The sequence below is a fragment of the Pleurodeles waltl genome, chromosome 1_1 (genome assembly GCF_031143425.1).
Source record: "Pleurodeles waltl isolate 20211129_DDA chromosome 1_1, aPleWal1.hap1.20221129, whole genome shotgun sequence".
Taxonomy (NCBI): Eukaryota; Metazoa; Chordata; class Amphibia; order Caudata; family Salamandridae; genus Pleurodeles; species Pleurodeles waltl.
The window spans coordinates 134,149,881-134,169,409 of NC_090436.1; the positions used below are offsets into that span (position 1 = coordinate 134,149,881).

Here is a 19,529-nt window from a genome sequence, read left to right on the forward strand (position 1 = left end):
TTTTTCCTACTTGCATTTTTTTTCCTGAACATTATATTTTGAAAGCAAAGATTCACGACTCTTGCTTACAAGCTTCTGCAAATATCTGCATCTAATCAGAGCATTCTGGGAGCATTATACCTAGCGTCATATTGTTAAACTTGTCCCGGGCGTTGGGCAATAGGAATTCCACATTCCTGAAGACCTAGAGGGCCTGACATCCTACAGAACAGTAAGAAACTCTAAATGCAGAAAATCTCAGAGAGAGCATTGCAATACACCAATCACAAAAAAAACTTAATTTCTCACTTCTAACCAGGTACTAAGGCCCTCATTTCGAACACAGCGGGAATTTCCGCCGTGTTCGGGCTTTCCATCGACCGCCAGCCTCCTGGAAAACTCGCCGTCCGTATAATGATTTCCCTGCCAGGCCGCAACATTGAGGGCGGCTCCAATGTTGTTGGGCGGCGGGTGCAGCAGCACCCGTCGCACACGTCACTGCCCGTAAATCGGGCAGTGACATGTGCAATGGGAGCCTGCACGGGGGGCCCATGCAAAGTGCATGGGCAGTTCAGGGGCCCCCAGGGGTGCCCCGGGACACCCCCTTTGCCAGCCTTTTCCAAAAGGCTGGCGGCATTTGAAACATTATCCACAGGGTAGCGCAGCAACCCTGGCGGATGGTGTTTCATCTCGCCGCCAGGCTGCCTGACGGCGGGTGACTGGCAGCCGTCACCCTGTTCTTTATATGGGTTTAGCCTCCACTGCCGGCACGGCGGGCCGAACCGCCAAGTTCAAAATGACCGCCTAAGTCTGAAGTCTCTTAATAATAATTACTTACTATTAACCATAAACTGGTCTCTTCTGCTTAGAAATTTTTATTATTGGCCAAATCAACAGCATGCGTGAGGGGCTGGAAACCTGTGATCTACAAGCGAGAGACAGATCTGTACATTAAGCCACAGACCTTTTCTCTAAAAGTGAAGCATATTATCTCCAAGTTGCATGATCATCTCTGCCAAAGAGAAACAAAGTAACGCAGCTTCCTGCACTATAAACTCAAGAGGTACAGAGATCATTCCACTGAAACGGCTTGGTGTCATGCAACAGGGGCAGTTTAATGGAGAGATGGAGCAGGCGCAATTCCTGGAGGGCTGTTAACTTGATTTCTAGTTCTGTGCTTATTTAGCTCTTAGTAGTCACTAGGTCAGGTGAAGCATCTCAGTAACACCCTAGAAAGCAGCCAATCTCCATCCTCCAGGCCGAAATTGTGACCGCCCCCCACCCTACAGATTAGGACGGCATCTATACCTCCTGGTGCCCTTTATGCCTATACTTTTATAAGGCAAGTTTGAACTGATCAACTATAAATATACAATTTTAGGTACACAGTTCGTTTGGCCTTCATGTTGTGTAACACTGGCAATAGTGCGTCCTTTAACACATGAGAGGACCAAGAAAATAGTCAGAGAAAGAAGGCTGAATGTAAGCAAACAAGGATCAGAGGCAGGCACCAAAGCTCATTTTACATATGTATTCCTGCAAACACTTAAAATAATGTACATGAAACGTAAAATTAATATTTTGTAAAACAAGTTTTAAAACAAGCATTTGCAATGCAACAGGTCTCACACTTCTCCGAGTTAGAGCTATTAGCAGTTGTAAACTCCCAAGCAAACTTTTCTTGCCACATTAAATGGGAAAAAATAAAATAAATTTAAAAAAAAAAAAAAAAAAAAAAAAAAAAAAGAAAGAAGGAGCGCTGCTAAACAAGCTTGATTGCGCTGCGAAAAAAAGAGAAATAGTAGTCCACAAACCGGACGGAAAACAGCGAGCCTCGTATGTTTTCATTACTTGGTCGCTGCGCTCGAGGAGGGCTAACCACCGGAAAAGGCATGATGTATGCATGCCTTCCACTAATGAAAGCAAGCCCACGAACTACTGAAAGACACGGACGTGACATGGACGGGGATCCGAGCCCTTTACTAACTACTACAGCGTCTCGCAAGCGCATGCTATGCAGGCTCGACCCTAAAAATGACTGCACTACTTCAGTTTTCCTCGTTTATAAGAAAGCATAATCTTGGGCAAAGTAATCTATCTCAAAACAAATTTCCTTAGCAATACATTCAAAGTACTTACTAATGAAATAAAGTAAACGGGCCTTAGTATTTCATATTTGAAAGGTTGGCCCAGCTAACAAATGCTGATAAAACACAACTCTAATTCAATGTCTCCTCTGCTTCAGACAGTCAAGCCTCAAAAAACTCCCTGCACATCATCCAGACTTGGATGCCCAGCGCCTACCTGAAGCACAACCCACCAAGATAGAATTCCTGTTATTTGCCACCAAATAATAAAGTTAAAGTACAGACCTGGCTCAATGACTAACCTTGACAGCTGCAAACCCCCACTTTTTTCTGAATGCCAAGTCACTTGGCTTTATCGTAGAGACCAACCTCATCCTCAAAGAACATACTTCGAAAAACAAAGATGGCCTAGTACCAGCTCTCTCTTCTAAAAAAAGAGAAACAATCTCTTGCAGCTATCACAACCAGCTGCCCCACTTATCTTGCAGACAAGCTCCCTATCTCTGGTAGATCTCGGCACACCTTCAGCTAGGACACCACCAGACTGCAGACTAAGAAGTGTAAAAAAAGAGAACCAAAACAAAAACAAAGCAGGCCTTTTCCATCTATGCACTGCGGGTCTGGAACAACATCCACGTGTCCATCAGAACTGCTTGACACTGCTCTAATTTAGAACAAGCATTTGCAATGTAATGGATCTCACATTTGCTCGAGGTAGAGCTATTGGTGTTGTAAACTAATAACTGGACTTTTCTTGCCACAAATTGAAAATGAAAAGTAAAACAGTTTCACATAAGCAAGCCGATTCAAAGCACCACCGTCACAATGAGCGCTATAGTTATTGACTCCCTGTGTGAATGTCTAGAAAGGATTGCGGCTGGGACGAAAGGCAAACTGGAGGAGGTGCCATCACACACTGTAACAGGAGGAAGCGTAACAATGTGACGAACAGCAGAAATGTTCACACAAAGAAGGGACATTTCACAAACACAAAATTCACCAATAAAAATGAAGCATTTAAGACAAGCACAACAAACAATAAATAGCAAGGGTGGGCGTGGTTAAAAGCCCACAGAGAGATTACAACAGGCTTGAGGGCTTGCGCGCTTGACCCTAAAAAAAGTTGCCTCGTCTCTTTAAATAACTATATCACAACGCACGAACCACTCAACTCAGCACTAGCTACTCTTACTTTATACTAGTTTTTGCCCATATACAACACACCACTGCCTTTTGGTTGAGCTTGCGCTATTGAAATGCCATATACATACACACATACCCACAAGGAAAAGGCCACAGTGGAGACTTGATGCATGCCTAAAAAAAAATACATTGAAATGCACTCAATTGCACCCTGGAAGGCTTTCAATTCATGATAGTTTTCTTCTTGATATAACCAGACTACTGAAAGGATACCAGAGAAACATTCTGTTCCCCAACCCAAAAGGCTAATTTTAAATCAGAGTTATTTATTTTTTTACTAGCATGAATTAAAACATTAACAATACTTTTAATATGGTTGAATTCACAAAAATGTAAACCAAACCAAGCGTAATGGTATCTGAGAAAATAAACAAATTGAGAGGTACACTTATGACTAGTAAATAGTAGAGATCTTATTAGGTCAGTAAGAATAAGACAGGTATTTGTTAATGAAAATCAGTAGTCCACTGAGTAACACCCTGATTATGGACTTTTTTTTATTTTAGTTTTCCTTGAATATGCAACAAGGAGGGGAACACACTTCAGCATTTCAGTGTCTGTCCTGAAACTCAGACCATCCTCCGGTCTGATTTTGCATAGGGTGAACATTACTGGCTATATAGATTTACAAATATAAATGAACAGTTATATGTACACATGTTGATAATTTAAGATGGAGTGAATACAAACTTCAAATTTAAAGAGCATGGGTGTTAGAGAACAGTAAGTGCAATGTGTACACAGTGAAATCATGTATATTACATACTGGAAAGCTATATAGTTGAATCACTTGAAGGAAGGAGGAGAAGGACAGCGTCCTTGAAATGAAGAATACTTAACAGGACACGTTCGCAACAAACCGCAATGTATTTATGCTTTTGATATTCCTTATTAGGAGACAGACAAGGTTGAATCTATGAAGGGATGGAGAAAGGTGTTTGACCAACCCAAAATGTGTGTATAAACGCAAAATCTAGGCAAGCAAGATATTTAAAAGTACTTTCTGATTGTTCACCATATGAATGATGGGTAGTACTGAAATTCAAGAAATGTGACTTAAAGTAACTTTGGGAAAGAAAAACAAAATTGCAAGCAGTATTACTAAATAATAGAGAATACCAGTACTCTTACTGCTTTGAAATCGGATGGATCCAGCATGGGAAGGCCACTGCAGAAAGCTCAGGCAACCAGCAATGAAGTACATCAAGCAGAGGGCATCAGCTCGTTTAAAAATAAAAAAAAAACAACAACAACACGCTAGAGATGCCGTGCAGTTGGAGGGAAAAAAACTGGGGAGTGTGAATCAAATCTAGAGGCTCCTCAACCTACGTAAAAAAATAAAATAATCCTTAACAGTGATCTATCCTTGGATAGTAAAAGATTGCCGACACCATGAAAACAGGTTTTTATAAAAGTCGGCTCAGCCAAAAAGAACATTTTTTTTCTTCTTCATAAACAATTCTGAGTACACCATTCCCGCTATATACACCCGTCCTAAAGTTCACAAAAACACCTCTCGTCCTCCAGGTTAACCAATTATTTCTGGCTGGTGAATCAGTTGTAAAATTTCTAGCACCATATGTAGGTTTTTCTATGAAACCTTCTCAAATACGTGACAGCACCTTTGTGATCAATGTAGATGGAGGTTTTTCCTCCTCTACAAACAAAACTGATATCTTAGGGACAACGGACATCGAGAGTCTTTGTACAAATGTTCCACAATTTGTAGTATTAAAAATCATTGCTCCCCCCCCCCCCCAAAGGCACGCCAGCACATGATCAACGTAATAAAAAACAAACGTAGGGGTGACCCTGTTCAGTGAGCAATGGAATTGAAAGTAGATGGGCAGGACACAGAAGTAGGAAACCAAGTACTCAATGATGCTTGAGGTAAGAGGTAAGGTTTGCTACTACCAAAACGCAGGCAAGACATAAGGGGGGAGCTGGGGCATAGTCCCGACACCAATTGCAGCAAGTGCAGAATGCTGTCACTCACAGTGAAGTAAACCAATAGCTGATGTGGGCTTCCCTGTTGCCCGTCCTGTATGTTATGGTGGGCAGAGGCAAAATATAAATGACAAAATAGCAAACCGAAGAATAAGTACGATGCCTTATACACAACTATATTCAGTATATAGTTTTTCTAAAATCTAAAAGGTCTTGGCTAATGCCAGACCTAAATGAGCATTGGCAAAGCCAAATGATCAGGTGTTGAATACCAGCCCTTTGGTTCTGTTGATGCTTGTTTTTGCAAATTTGATTGTTGTTGAAGTTGCCATGCCCTCGTGAATGTTAAAAACAAATTGACTAAAAGCTAAAATAACAACATTGTGTAGTATCCTGACACTTAAAGGAACTACTGTGTTTGGACGAACTCCTTTTGAAAGGGAAAAATATCTTGCAGGGAAGTTAGCCAAAGGAGGCTAACTGACTGCCATCATGATGTATGCTGTAGTGGGCATAATACAAATGAGATAATAACAGAGCAATGGATGAAGAGGGCTGGTTAAAACGCTCTATAAGTACATTATATATGTAATTGCAGTAAAATTGAAAGGTCTTGTCCAAAGCCAGACCTAAAAATAAGGTTCTGCCAGTAGATGTCATGTTAAATGTTGAAGTGCATGTAAATGCATCTTGTTTAAATACAACTAGGAAGGCAACTGAAACTAGCAATATACATTACCAATCTATCCACAATCCAACTTTCTTTTTTGCTTGAAGTCCATGTACTATGCTCATTAAACATGGATAGGATGACTTGGGTGCTACCAAATGTTTACGATGGCTAGAAATGTTCAGGAACACAAAAGGATGATGGACGGAGTGCTGAACAATACGAACACTCACCCCAGTCACAGATCTGGGTTTAATCCATCGTTCTTTAGCTCACCATGCCACCCCAGTTTGGACCCAGCCATATGCAAATCAGTCTTGACCCTGTTCCTCATGGGAACAGTCCAGCCCGAACTGCCAAGCCAGGTCCTCCCTGGACCGGAAACAAGCATCCTGGGACAGGTTTAAGGGTATCACCCTTCATCAGCCAGGCTAGCTTGAATCCAGTGGCACAGTGAGCAAGGGACCCACATCTGGCCATACCCTTCCCACATAGGGCAACTTTAGCAACACAAAAGGTTGATGTTCAGGTACAACAAACTTTAGCTCTTAAATTCAAGTTGACTTTCTCACCCATTTTTTGTTTTATCATTTTGGGAAATAGAACCAAATTACAAGTAGTTTCTGTATATGCCACAAGTGATCTGAAAAGTTACCAATTCTGTGTCTGCAGGCTCTGGTCCATGCAATCGAGGGAGGGTGTGCTCTGCACTACACAGGTAGATTCCTACACATGTATTCTGCCTAACTGCTAGAGCAGCAGGATATGGTGCAGTCTCACTTGAATACAATATTTAAGGAGGATTTTTGATAACACTGATTCATTGATATGCAAGGAACTAAGCACAATGGAAGAATTATCCTGATTAATGCCATCTGCCATGCCACCTCTACTTGGAGGTAGTTGTAGTTACTTTGTGGTAATCCTAGTTCCTCGTTATGAACATTCTGTCAGAATTCAGAAAACAGAGGAATATCTACATGCAGCTGTGGGACGGCCAGAATTCTAAGCTCGTTTTTTTCTTCTGAAAACAAACAAACAAACAAAAAAAAGAAAATGTTTTTAAAAAAGGTAACATTTTCTTGTGTTTTTTTCAGTGTTAAAAATCAGAATTTGTCAAATTAAATGGACAGAACATTGGACTGAAAACACAACAACTGTTTTTAACCCCTTCGCTGCCGTGCCTTTTCCCCCCCTCATGTGCCAGGCTTTTTTTTGGCTATTTGGGGCAGTTTGCGATTAGGCCTTCATAACTTTTTGTCCACATAAGCTACCCATGACAAATTTGCGTCCTTTTCTCCAACATCTTAGAGATTCTAGAGGTACCCAGAGTTTGTGGGTATCCCTGGGGAGAACAAGAATAGCCAAAATACAGCTAAAAATTCGTTTTTTTCCCCAATAAAATAAGGAAAAAAAGGCTGCAGAAGAAAGCTTGTGGGTTCTTCCCTGAAAATGCCATCAACAAATGGTTTGCAGTGCTGCTAAAGTCACCATCTTCCAGGAACAGGCAGACTTGAATCAGAAAACCCTATTTTTTAACACAATTTCGGCATTTTACAGGGACATACCCCATTTTTACTATTTTTTGTGTTTTCAGCCTCCTTCCAGTTAGTGACAGAAATGGGTGTGAGACCAATGCTGGATCCCGGACAGCTAAACATTTCTGAAAAGTAGACAAAATTCTGACTTCAGTAAGGGGTCATTTGTGTAGATCTTTCAAGGTTTTCCTACAGAAACTAACAGCTAAAATAAAAGAATATTGAAAATGAGGTAAAAAAAAAACAAACAAAAAAAAAAAAAAGCCATTTCTGTCCACGCTTTCTTCTATACCTTTTTTCCAGCTATGGCAGATTTTTAAAGCAATATACTGTTACGTCTGCTGGACTCTTCTGGTTGCAGGGATATATAAAGCTTGTAGGCTCATCAAGAACCTTAGGTACCCAGAGCCAATCAATGAGCTGCACCTTGCAATGGGTTTTCATTATACACTGGGTGCACAGCAATTCATTTGGTGAAAAAGTGAGAAATGGGTATCAAGGAAACCTTTGTATTTCCAAAATAGGCACAAGATAAGGTGTTGAGAAGCAGTGGTTATTTGCACATCTCTGAATTCCAGGGTCCCCATACTATCATGTGAATTACAGGACATTTCTCAAATAGACTTCTTTTTTTTTTTTTTTTTACACACTGTCTTACATTTGGAATAAAAAATTTAAAGAAAGACAAGGGGCAATAACACTTGTTCTGTTATTCCGTGTTACCCCAAGTCTCCTAATAAAAATGGTACCTCACTTGCATGGGTTCTGTTACCCAGAATCCTTTGCAAACCTCAAAATTCGCCCAAAAAAAACCAACAAAAAAGAAAAATTATTTTCCCGAAGTCTCCAGATAAAAATGATACCTCACTTGGGTAGGTAGGCCTAGTGCCGCGACAGGAAATGCCCCAATACACAACGTGGAAACATCACACTTTCTAAAAAAAAAATGACCTTTTTTTTCGCAAAGTGCCTGGCCTTGCAGCACCTATGAAAACCTAGCAAACCTGGACATTTCTGAAAACTAGACACCTCAGGGAACCTAGGGTGGGTTAACTTGTAGCACGCACATTAGGTTCTGTTACCCAGAATCCTTAGCAAACCTCAAAATTTGGCAAAAAAGAAAGAAAAAAATAACACGTTTTCCTCACATTTCAGTGCTGCAAAGTTCTGGAATATGAGTTGAGCCACAAACTTCCTTCTACCCAGCGTTCCCCCAGGTCTCCCAATGCCCGCAACAGGAAATGCCGCAAAAAACTATGTGGACACATCAAAATTATCTAATTCAAAACTACCTGTTTTGGCGGGGGTGGAGGGGTGCACCTAAGTTTTTGATCCTGGGCTCAGCAGCCATCGAGGAAAACCTACCAAACCCACACATTTCTATGTCGGATCACCGCCTCACATTTTCTACCATCCAATGTTCCCCTCAGTTTCCTGAGGAAAATTATACCTCACTTTTGTAGGTGGGCCAAGTGCCTGCGACGGGGGAAGAGCCAAAAATATGTTGAAAATGAGGGGGAACCAAAGCAGGTCCAAAGGGGCAAAGAGAAAAAAAACAAAACAAAAAAACATTTTCAGTCTGACAAGTGGGGCAGAATTTTGATTGGTATAGATGCGACAATGCTGGGTGGTAGGAATTTTGTGGATTACTGCTGATTTCCGGAAAGTTTCATAACAAAAATGTGTGATTTCAAGCAATGTTGGAGGTTTGCAGGGCACTGTGGGTAAGAAAATGGTCCGGGGTGCATGTGAAGCACACCACCCTAGACTCACCCAGATGTTTAGTTTTCAGATCTGTCCAGGTCTCAGCTTTTTCTAAATGGCAGCGTCCCAAAGTCCAAAAAGTGCAGCCCTCACCATTCCAAGTGGGACGATTTTGAGAGTTAGCCAAGCTCTCATGGCACAAATGTAAAAACAAAACCCAAAATAATCAAATGCCCTTTTGCTTGCCATTGGGATAGGATATTTTAGTGTGCGGGGGGAGGGGCAGGGGGGACAGCTGAAAGACTGTTACTCCCTTTAGTTGGAGTGGGGACATAACCATGCCCATACCGGTTGGTAGCCACCAGCCACTATTTTTTTTATTTTTTTAAATTCCCTGGCATCTAGTGGGCTTCGTGCAAGCACCCCCTGCTAACCCCCTCCCCCCCTTCCCAGGGAGTGGATCTGGGTTAACTGATGCATCTGGCCACCAGTGGGTAGAACAACTTTGCCCCCATTTATTTGGGGTGGGGATATGGCCATACACCCACCCTCTTTTTTTTTTTTTTTTTTTTTTTTTTAAGACATTTTTCCCTGGTGTCTGCTGGGATTTCTGCCCCCCCCCCCTAGGGGAGGCAAAAGGTATTACAACTGGTAAAAAATTTCACATACAAATCAATATAACTTTCCAAGCTTCCTAATTAGTTTAAGCAGCCCAAAAACACACATATAAATAACAGCCTTTTATTGTTATGTTTTGTCATACCTCTCATTACAGTTCGCACTGATCGAATAAGGTTCAATAGCTGTGACTTGACTCCAGGCTCATCACCAAACCCTCCAATTCCCTGATCAGCTCCCCAGCCAACTGAAATATACAAGGACAATATTACATGTACAAAGTTTACATATAACAGGACTGTTTAATGACACCTTTTAAATAAATTATTTTCTGGAAAAAAAAACTAAGAAAGCCAATTCTGGAAAAATTATTACAATTTCCTATCAACAGTTTAGTAGATCATACTGAGTAAGGAAATGCGAAGCCCGTTTTACATATGGCACTCTAAAGGTAATATGGGCTAAATTAGAAAGTAAATGGAATGGGGAAAAGGACAATGGAAGTAACGGACTAACAGCAACAAAAATAAGTTCAAACAAACAGGTATTGAAGGTAAGACAAGTAACTACCATTGCTTGGTACTCCTTTATGGCATCCTTTTTATTGATACTTATTTTGGGACTGATCAAAATGTTTTAGCTTGCACCCTGATATCTTCAATACCTTGTTAGTTTTTTTCTTGGGAATAAAGGTACGCACCCTAAACCTTTTTCCTCCTACCCTTTGATCTCGATTTTCCAACACCTGGTTTTCTTTCTGTGTATGCGGTTTTTAATCTTTACTATATACAGTTTTAGCTGTTTGTAGGCCAGACTTCCCGTTTTTAATATAAACAGAGTGGGCTCTCTCAGTTGACTTATCTTGATTCAATAGCTTTCCTCACTATTCTTCCGTCTCACTGATCTCAAAGGTTGACTTGCATCCTTCACTGCTGATATTGCTTGCATTGAGGGATTAACATTTGACTTTTTCTTTACGCAGTTCATGGGAGTGTGTGTCTTTTCTTCTTTTTCCCCTCTATGCTGCTTCCCTCTTCAATTTGCCCCAATACTTCTTGCAAAGGGTAAATTAGAGAAGCAAATGGAGAGATTCCTCTTCCTTTTTTTTTTTTTTTTTTTATAAATATGCCCACTCCCGCACCCATGCACCTGCATCTATGAATGGGTTGGATAACAAAATAAATTAATTAAAAATTAGCTGCCACAAACTTATGCAGCATGGAGTCTACATATACAAAATAAGCATTGAAAAGCCAAATGGTTTCACTGATGAGGCCTAGTGGTTTTGCCAATATTGGTTTCTACCAACATATCAGCACTTTCTTTGTGGACCATAGTCTACTCTTCTTTTTGGCGTTTACCCTTTGAGCCTTTGCCCAGAGAAGGGCACTGACAGCTCCCTCTTATTTCCCGAGGTCATTACAGTGTATAATTTCTGTTCTCCCCGAGTTTTCTTTCCTATTCCCTTGGTTTATTTTCATATCGATTTGCTCTTGTGTTCAACACTAGTGGAGCCCTCACCTCTTCAACTTGCAAGTCCATCTTGCCTTTGGCCTCCTTTCATAGCATTATTGTTGGATTTCATTACTAATACATATGGGCAAGCAGTATTTACTTTATTCCTGACAGGCTTCATACTGTGGGAATGGAATATTTTTTGTTTCGATGCACACATTAATGGGGAAAGGGGGAAACAAGCTAAGGTACAAAGAAGAGAGGCCCTCTTGGCAGGCTTCGCCTTCAAAGAACCCTAAGGTACACCCAAGCCGTCCATCAGTCCCACCTCACCAGTTTCCTTATTCTTTAACCTATCAACGCTCCACATTCTCAAGAGCCAGCCTCCCAACATGGATAAATATAATAGGCATCAGCAAAGATACATTTTACCTACTGGCGAGAGCCGTTAGTTATAGTTATGACGTTAGAGTGAGCATTTTTTTGTTTTGCCAATAACTTTGAGGCCGTTTGACAAATCTTCACAAAAAACTAATACAAGTCAGTTCAGCTGCTGTGTTGCATATTGCAGGGTTATTTGTCAAGCAGGGACTGGAGAAAAAAAAAAAATAATAAATAAAAAAAAAAAAGAAAGGTGTCCCAAAACACTCCCCACACCCCAATTCTATGCCTATGTTTTTTTTTTTTTTTTTTTTTAACATGACTACAGCCCGCACTGCTGAACGGATTTACACCAATTTGGCACGAAGCTAGATCTTAGTCCAGAACCCTACTTTTTATAATTTGGAGTAAATCCGTTCAGTAGTCGAGTTATTGAAGGTAAAAAAATTATAGATATAAGCGGAACTCAGAAACTTCGTGGATCCACTCGCAGACGATTTGCGGGTCGGGGGGGTGGGGGGGTAAGGGGGGGGGGTAAGCAAGGCGCTGATTGGCTGACCACAACCAAAAAAGGAAAGTTGTGTCCACCATTTTGTTTTTCGCAACGGCCTGCCGTAAAAATATAACGTAAGGAAGTACAGGTGTCCTGACCCCATAGGACAGATGAAGGGGCTCCCTCAGGGACACCTCCTGGGCAAAAACAATTCAATTTTTTTGCTGATTCTGCAGATTTGCAGATCCACAGCAGAGCTCAGCCCCCTGTGTAAACTTGCAAATAATCAGCGCACACAGGGAAAAGACATCCACCTCATCCAAACCCATGTTCCACATGGCTGAAGTGTCGGTCTGGGTGCATGCAGGGGGGATTGGCCACAGCACATGGCCAAAGGCTGTGCACAGCAGTGGTTGTATTAACATGTGGTAAGTAGATATTACTTCACATTAAAACCATAGAAATTCACTGAAGCAACCAATGGTTACAGGGATGTTATAGTTAGTTTGATGTTTTATTCATACAAAACCAAAGAAATTCAGCAATTCTATACATATAGTTATACTTATCTGAACAAAAACTCATGCCGGAAAGTAACTTTAGGCAACGAGTCATAGTTTCTTAACAGAAGTATAACTGCTGAATTTCTATGGTTATGTATGGGTAAAAGATCAACCTAACTATAATCTCCCTGTAACCTTCAGTTTTTTTTCCAACAAATACATTTTAATGTAAAGCAATTTTGATTACTATACGTTATTCCAACCCTAGCTGTGCACAGTGGGGGTTGTTCGCAAAGCCTGGCCTGCAGTCAGTCCTTGCAGCAAACCCTTATACCCACTCAACCCCGTGCCACGCACATCTTTTGGCTGTGCGCAGCGCAGGTTTGCCACAGGACCTGTCTCAGTCAGTGAATCTGTAACTGGGTGCCTGAGTGGGTCTGAAAGTGGGTGTGTGAGCCTCAGTGGATGTGAGTGAGTGCATTTATGAGTGAGTGAATTTGTGTATGAATGAGTGACTTTTCTTTCCAGTTTTTCCATATTTGCAAATATCATGCATGGTGCCACAAAATTATTTTAAACCCATAATTAGCCCCTAAACACACCCCTGGGGTCAGAGTACCTTTGCCCTGACCCCTTATGCCACTTTTATTTTGGCTTTTCACCCCCGGGGACCGTGTCCCGTGAAATAAAATGAAGGCTTTCTAGTCTGTTGGGGGTCAGCCAATTGCAATGCTTCTTTTTGCACGCATATTAAAAAAAAAAAAAAAAAAAAAAAAAGAGATATACACATTTATTTTTCCTTTAATATCCCAAAAACTACTGAACAGATTTACACCAAATAAGCTAAAGCAGGATCTGTGTACCGAAAGCTAGCTTTCTGCCAAATCTGATTTAATTCCGTCCAGCGGTTCGGGTATAGAGGAGCCTAAAGATCTTATGGGAAACGTAACTATTTTCACCCCCCATACCCCTTGATGGATCACCCAAAACTTTCCGTGCACAAGAAACATCGCAACATTTTCTGGAGGGAAAATATTTTGTGAAGAGTCATCAAATAGTGCCAAAGAGATAGGTAATTTTAAAAAATGCTTTTTCTATGGAAACATGGTCCTAACTATAACTACCTAATGGCGACCGACAAACGAGAAAGAGAAAGAGAGAGAGAGATAAGTGTGGCCCAATAACATGTTATTTAGAGCAACTTTACTCTTAAAAATGCATTTATCAATTACTGCAGCACAAAGGCCAAACATTTTTTTTTACCACAGTACAGCAAAAGTGACATTAAAGAGTCACTATTTACTGCCTCACAGAAAAGAACAATTATAAGCATATAAGAATTACTTTACGCAGAGAAACAACTCTCTTAGTAGTCAGGAGCTCTGCACAAATTTTTAAACATCTTTTGTTAAAATAAGTACACATGAAAAACACTAATGTATAACCATAAGTCATACAATACGAAGGAATAAACCATGAATGTAAATGTATAGACATGGTCCATGTTCTTCTGTATACCAGAGTATTCTGCATTAGCCTTAAAGTGATATCATACAAAGATAACAAAACTAAAGTGGTGATAAAGTCATATCATCACTGTAATCAAGCGGATTTCTTGTATTAGCTGTGGCACACACTGATATGAAAAGATGAGGATACTTTACACATCTGCAGGGCGTTTGAAAGTCACTGCCATAACCTGTCATGAGATGGGTAATTTACTGTGCTATATGAGGAAAAGGCACAATAAGTACCAAGAGGAATAACTTTTTCCTTCCCTGTTGCCTTCAGCAAAATGTGCTGGAAAACAATTTTCATCTCAAGCAATCCATTATAAAATTGTTTTCTAGCAGTAACTTGAGAACACATGTTACTTTTCTATGGGCATTCTTGCTGCTAGAAGTGGTAGCATTGTTGGGAAACTATAACAGTACAATGTAAATATTCCAGCATATATTAAAGGCAAGTGCATGTTGATTACGAAGGAAACAAATCTAATATGGATTCTAAAAGTGCTGAATTTGAATGTTTCCGCAAAAGTCAGAGGAAGCAAGGGCCTGGAAGACATACAAGCGAAAAGGCTACATAAATTTAATTTAGCTTTGCTATTTGTAAGAAAGCAATATCTGGCAGTATAAAGTAGAGAACTCGTTGTTTCAAGCCCAGTGCACATAGGTTTCAGCTATGAGGCTCTAAACGGTTGCATGCTGCCAAGCATTTTAAAAGAAAGCAGTCTGGACAATCACTTTACATTAAAATTCCCAAACTTATAATTCATTCATTTATTAGGAGGATTTATTGCGTTTGCTACTAGCCGTAGGGACATCTGAGCACTTTATAATTAACAGATTACAGATAGCAAAGTACATTCTCTACGGTCAGAGAACTAGTACAATAACAGTTACAGATGTGGCAGTTTCTGTATTGAGAAAAGTAATTTGAAAAGGTGGCTTTATAGTATACTTGGAAGCAACAGCAGATTAGGCATTAATCTTGGAGCTTGCAGTAGTAGCGCGAAAGATATAAGGCTGTAGGATTCTACCACCAAACACAAAGAAAGAGGGTAAAACTCACTCAGGAAATTAACCAAGCTGTACATAGTGGGTCATCTACTACAAATGTGGACTTTAAGAGTTCCAAACATGATGCTTTAAATAATTTTTGGCCTGACCTTAGCAGATGGGATACTCCGTCACAAATGTGACAGACATCCCGCCCGTCGTTTTACAAATTCAATAGGATATATTGGAACTTGTAATGCTGCGGACGGGATATTTCAAGTTTGTAACAGAGTATCCCATCTGCCAAGGTCCTAATCATGCCCTTAGTCTGGTAGAGATGCCAATCTAGTGAGTGCAAGCACTCAGCAGGGCCCCTGGAGAAAGAGAGACAGCACTCTACCAACTAATTTTCTGATCTCGAATAAACCAGTCTTTGGTTTTATAATAATCCAGGAGCGTTTTGGCTCTAAGAGCAATACAGTTTGTTGTAACAAGCTGAACTTTACAAATGCTGCTTATCAATAAAAATAAATTATATTTGAATAATAAACAAACAGTACAAAAGGCCACTTTAAAAATTTTTTTTTAAAAAATGCATCTTGGGTCTGTCTCAAACGGTAAGGGATGACTCGGATACAAGTAACTCTCAAAAGGATACTTTTTCCAACTTGTGCAGTTGGGAAACACAAACACCTACGGGCAATAGTATATCTTATAAAGAGGAATATTGTGTTTGGATCATTTCTGCCACCCAAAAGTTCTTTCAGATTAAAGACTTGCATGTGAACCTGTAAAACGCAAAGTTGTGGAGCCATTTCTATGTTTGCCTACTCTTACTGATCAAAAAGCCATTTATCTCACAACTCTAAGGTAGATTGGTTACATGAATTTAGATGGATTTCTATCAACCGATCAGCAAGTTGCAATTCGATTATTTAATTTTTAATTCCCCTTTGGGTAAATCCAGAAGACATGGTTTATAATTCTGTTGTTAGGACTTCTATTTCAACACCATCTCACTCCAATGTCTAAATAAAGTTCTATTAAATCAGAGAAAGCTTTAGATTTTTCATCTGTATGACATTCTCCTTATCAAACCTGATATCACAATGATCAGTATTTTTTTTTCTTTAATACTAATGGTATATAAACATTTTAACAAAGCATGAGAAGAAAGGCAATGGGTATGTTTAATTAAAAGGTCTTTCGACAGAGAGCCACTTCCCTAAACTTTGTGTTAAAATTCGCACTTGGGGGACTTTGTATTTAGTGCAGTACTTTCATCAGTAAGAGGGTGGATGTGATGTGATGCTTCTATGTATCATTCAAACATCGTTCCCTCTCGATTCAAATATAAAGTATTCAACAGCTCAGTAACGTTAGTAATTTTATTCTGAGAGATGTACTGCTCATGCTCGGTCAAAGCACAAACAGTTTGAATAATAGCATGGCTATGACTCGATCCAAATAGTAAAACGCATAACAGTACTTATGGGAACATTTTTTTTTTTATGGTTCTTCACAGGACTAAAGAAGGAAGGACATTAAAACACAAACATAAAAGAGGCGCAGAAAAAAAAGTAGAAGGTAGAGCATGAGAAAAAGGATTTAGTATTATATGTAATAGTAGTTTAGATTTTTTTGTAATTTCCTACTTAAATTCAACTGACATTGAGAATTGCACAAGGTTATTATTGCACTAACTAATGGAGTTTCTAAAACTTCATTTGCCTTTTGATTTTTCTTTATTCATATCAATCGCTTACAAAACGTGTTTTTCAGTCGTTATTCGTCAAAGAAGGAAATCTATGGGGACTTAATGATGTAACAACTCAATATGACCTGCGCACAATGTAAAAATTACCTTCTCCTCGTTCTTACGGACTTTCCCCTACTTGAATTACTGAAGCCCTCCCTCCCTATTCCTTACACAGGAGAAATAAAATGTTTTTTTTTCCCTTTACCCTCTGAAAATATAGTCATTCTAATGCAAATGGAATACACGTATTGACAAAGCAAAAGGCCTGCCTTTAATATCTATTCACATATGCTCGTTACCTGTGTTGTATGCACAAATCCTGTTTACCACATTAAATAGTACCGTTTATAGGCTTTGGCAATACTAAGTAAGACGTAGCAAACAAAGGACGCTATTATGTATAGAATAGATATTGGAGGATCTGAGTGACGAAAAGAATGATCAAGGATTGCTCTTTTCAGATGTTTAACACTCCCTCGTGCATTTTAACAGCGGAATTAAACGCCAATAGAAAGGCGAAGGTGAGGGCTTCATCTAAACGAAGCTGGTAACAATATGTTAGCATAAGGCAGAAGTGTCACGCCAGACCTAAATAACAACTACGGCGCTGTCAGCCTACCCTTTGTCACGAGAGGCACCTTCAGCCACGTAACAACACAAAGGAGTTAGGTACATGCAGTGTTATTTTCGCGACAGTCTGAACCCTCGTTTCGACAACCCTACGTCGAAACAATGAAGATGTTAAGACTAATTCTTAACTCCAACAGCCCATCAATCATGAAGTTTCCAACGTGGCCATGTACTGTCTATTCTGAACAAGGTACCACCACTCGAAATAACACAGCCTTCTGTCGAGGGATATTCTGTTGATGTAAGCCCATCTCGACACGAGGAGGAGGCTGGAAGTCCGCTCGCGGCACTTGTCTCACACCTTGCACAGCTGGCACTAGTTCCTACCCCACCCAGGCGCCCCGAGCTTTATAGCCTCAGCCCACCCCAGGGCTTGCCTCGAGCATTGCCTTTGCTCCCCCTCTCCCCAACACCTTTCCCTCTCACTCACTCCTGCTGAGGAAGCGCTCCTCGTGCAGCACGGCGATGGCGTTCACGCACAAGAGAGCCGCCTGAATGAGAGAGTACAGGGTGAAGGCCATGTTGGCAGCCCGCGCCTCCGCCGCAGAGGTGTGTGACGTGGAACAGCTGGGACGGGAAGCCGAACGAGGCAAAACTCCGCTTCCAACCAAACTCCTGAAATCTTCCAACCAGTTCCGGAATTCACCCGTCCTATGGAAACCAGCACGAAGAGCAATGACGCTTCATTAGTAGAAAGGGAAAGGAGACTCCGGAATCGGCTATTATTTCATAGCAAAGTGAGTCGGCCATCTTTGAACATGGTACATGGTATCCACTTTCAAGGTAACATTACCAAAAGCGATACCACGGCTTTTTTTTTTTGCAGTGATGACTTCAATGCAAGTAACATTATGACATTAAGGAAAAAGCCTGCCTGCCTCACCACAAAATGCAGATAGCAGTTGTTGTGGCTCATCCCCAGTAACAGCACGTTTTGGTAAAGCCAATAGGTCTGGCTTCCCCTTGTGCAATAGTATATTTATTTTTTAGTTCATGCATATTGTACAAAAAATGTACTACCTAAACGTGACAGCTGTATGCTTGCAGTACAATTTGTACATTTAAAATCAATCTCACAATTGTAACAAAACAGTACAGGTGTTTTCTAGCATTACATCCCTCCCAAATACCAAACATCAGGGGTTAGACTACCGCATTTTAATGCAAGTATCCACACACCAGCACTATAATGCCTAATTACGCATAATTAGAGCTTCTCTGTCATTGTCCTATGCATTTTTAATTAACCAAAATGAATCCAGCATGATCGGCTGCCGCTAACAGACAATTTTACACTGCTGCCTGGGCCTAGGACTTGCTTGTTGCTATGGTCACACTCAACTAAATCTGAAGTAGTTGATACTTTGTTTAAGTTTCATTAGCATTAGCACAGCCAGCCACAAGAGCGGACAAAATAATAAATTGCAGAAATCAGGTACGGCCTCCCAAACACATGGGTCCTGGGTCCTCATGCGTCTCCAGCAAGCGTGCTAGACCTATCAGGTAATCCGAACCAGCCCTTAGTTGTTTATCCAGGCTAGGGTGGTCTCAGGCTCAGCCTCTCTGGGTCACGCGAGAGGAACAATGTCAGAAAATAAAATAAAGTGAAAACAGCACCTGACCCAAGCTCCCGTCTTTTCTATGTGCTTGTGGCAGCACTCAGAGTGTGTCACAACTTTCGAGTTAGCTTGCCATCACCCTGGGGAATGTGTACAGTGTGACCGGGGCATCTGTACTCTTGGCACAGGTGCAAACTTAAAAGTGCCGGGCAGCGGTGGTCCGCCAGTTCGGGTGGATGACAGTGACAAGCTACTTCCATACTCGGAGGCTGCCCGACATGAGAGACTCCTCCCACGGGCCCACTTATAACAAGACAGATCTAGGGGTCAGCTTCGTGACTGTGCAGCACTCAGGCCTGAAAAATATGAAGGTTTCCTTGTGAAATGTAACGGGTGTTCATGTAAAGCACTCTATTACCTTTACAGTTGCGCTATATAAGAAATGCAAAAAAAAAAAAAAAAATCAAAACTAGGCAACAAAGTGAAAACAAGCCTCACCAAC

The 19,529-nt window shown here is 40.7% G+C and overlaps 2 protein-coding genes across 3 annotated transcripts in view; both read right to left on the reverse strand.

Annotated features, from left to right (window-relative positions):
* HDHD2 (haloacid dehalogenase like hydrolase domain containing 2) overlaps positions 1-9,993 on the reverse strand; it is a 287,707-nt gene extending 277,714 nt beyond the window's left edge. For both annotated transcript variants that reach the window (XM_069218983.1, XM_069218904.1), the window contains exon 1: positions 9,892-9,993. The gene's annotated coding sequence lies outside the window, so the exon portion shown is untranslated. The remainder of the gene's footprint in view (positions 1-9,891) is intronic.
* The window catches only part of IER3IP1 (immediate early response 3 interacting protein 1), a 31,902-nt gene extending 13,772 nt beyond the window's left edge, over positions 1-18,130 (reverse strand). Inside the window, exons 1-2 of the mRNA XM_069218992.1 lie at positions 17,899-18,130; positions 9,892-9,993 (exon numbers count right to left, since the gene is read on the reverse strand). Of these exons, the coding sequence (XP_069075093.1) occupies positions 9,892-9,993; positions 17,899-17,989 (193 nt within the window). The 5' untranslated portion in view covers positions 17,990-18,130. The remainder of the gene's footprint in view (positions 1-9,891; positions 9,994-17,898) is intronic.
* Between the last annotated feature and the right edge of the window lie 1,399 nt (positions 18,131-19,529).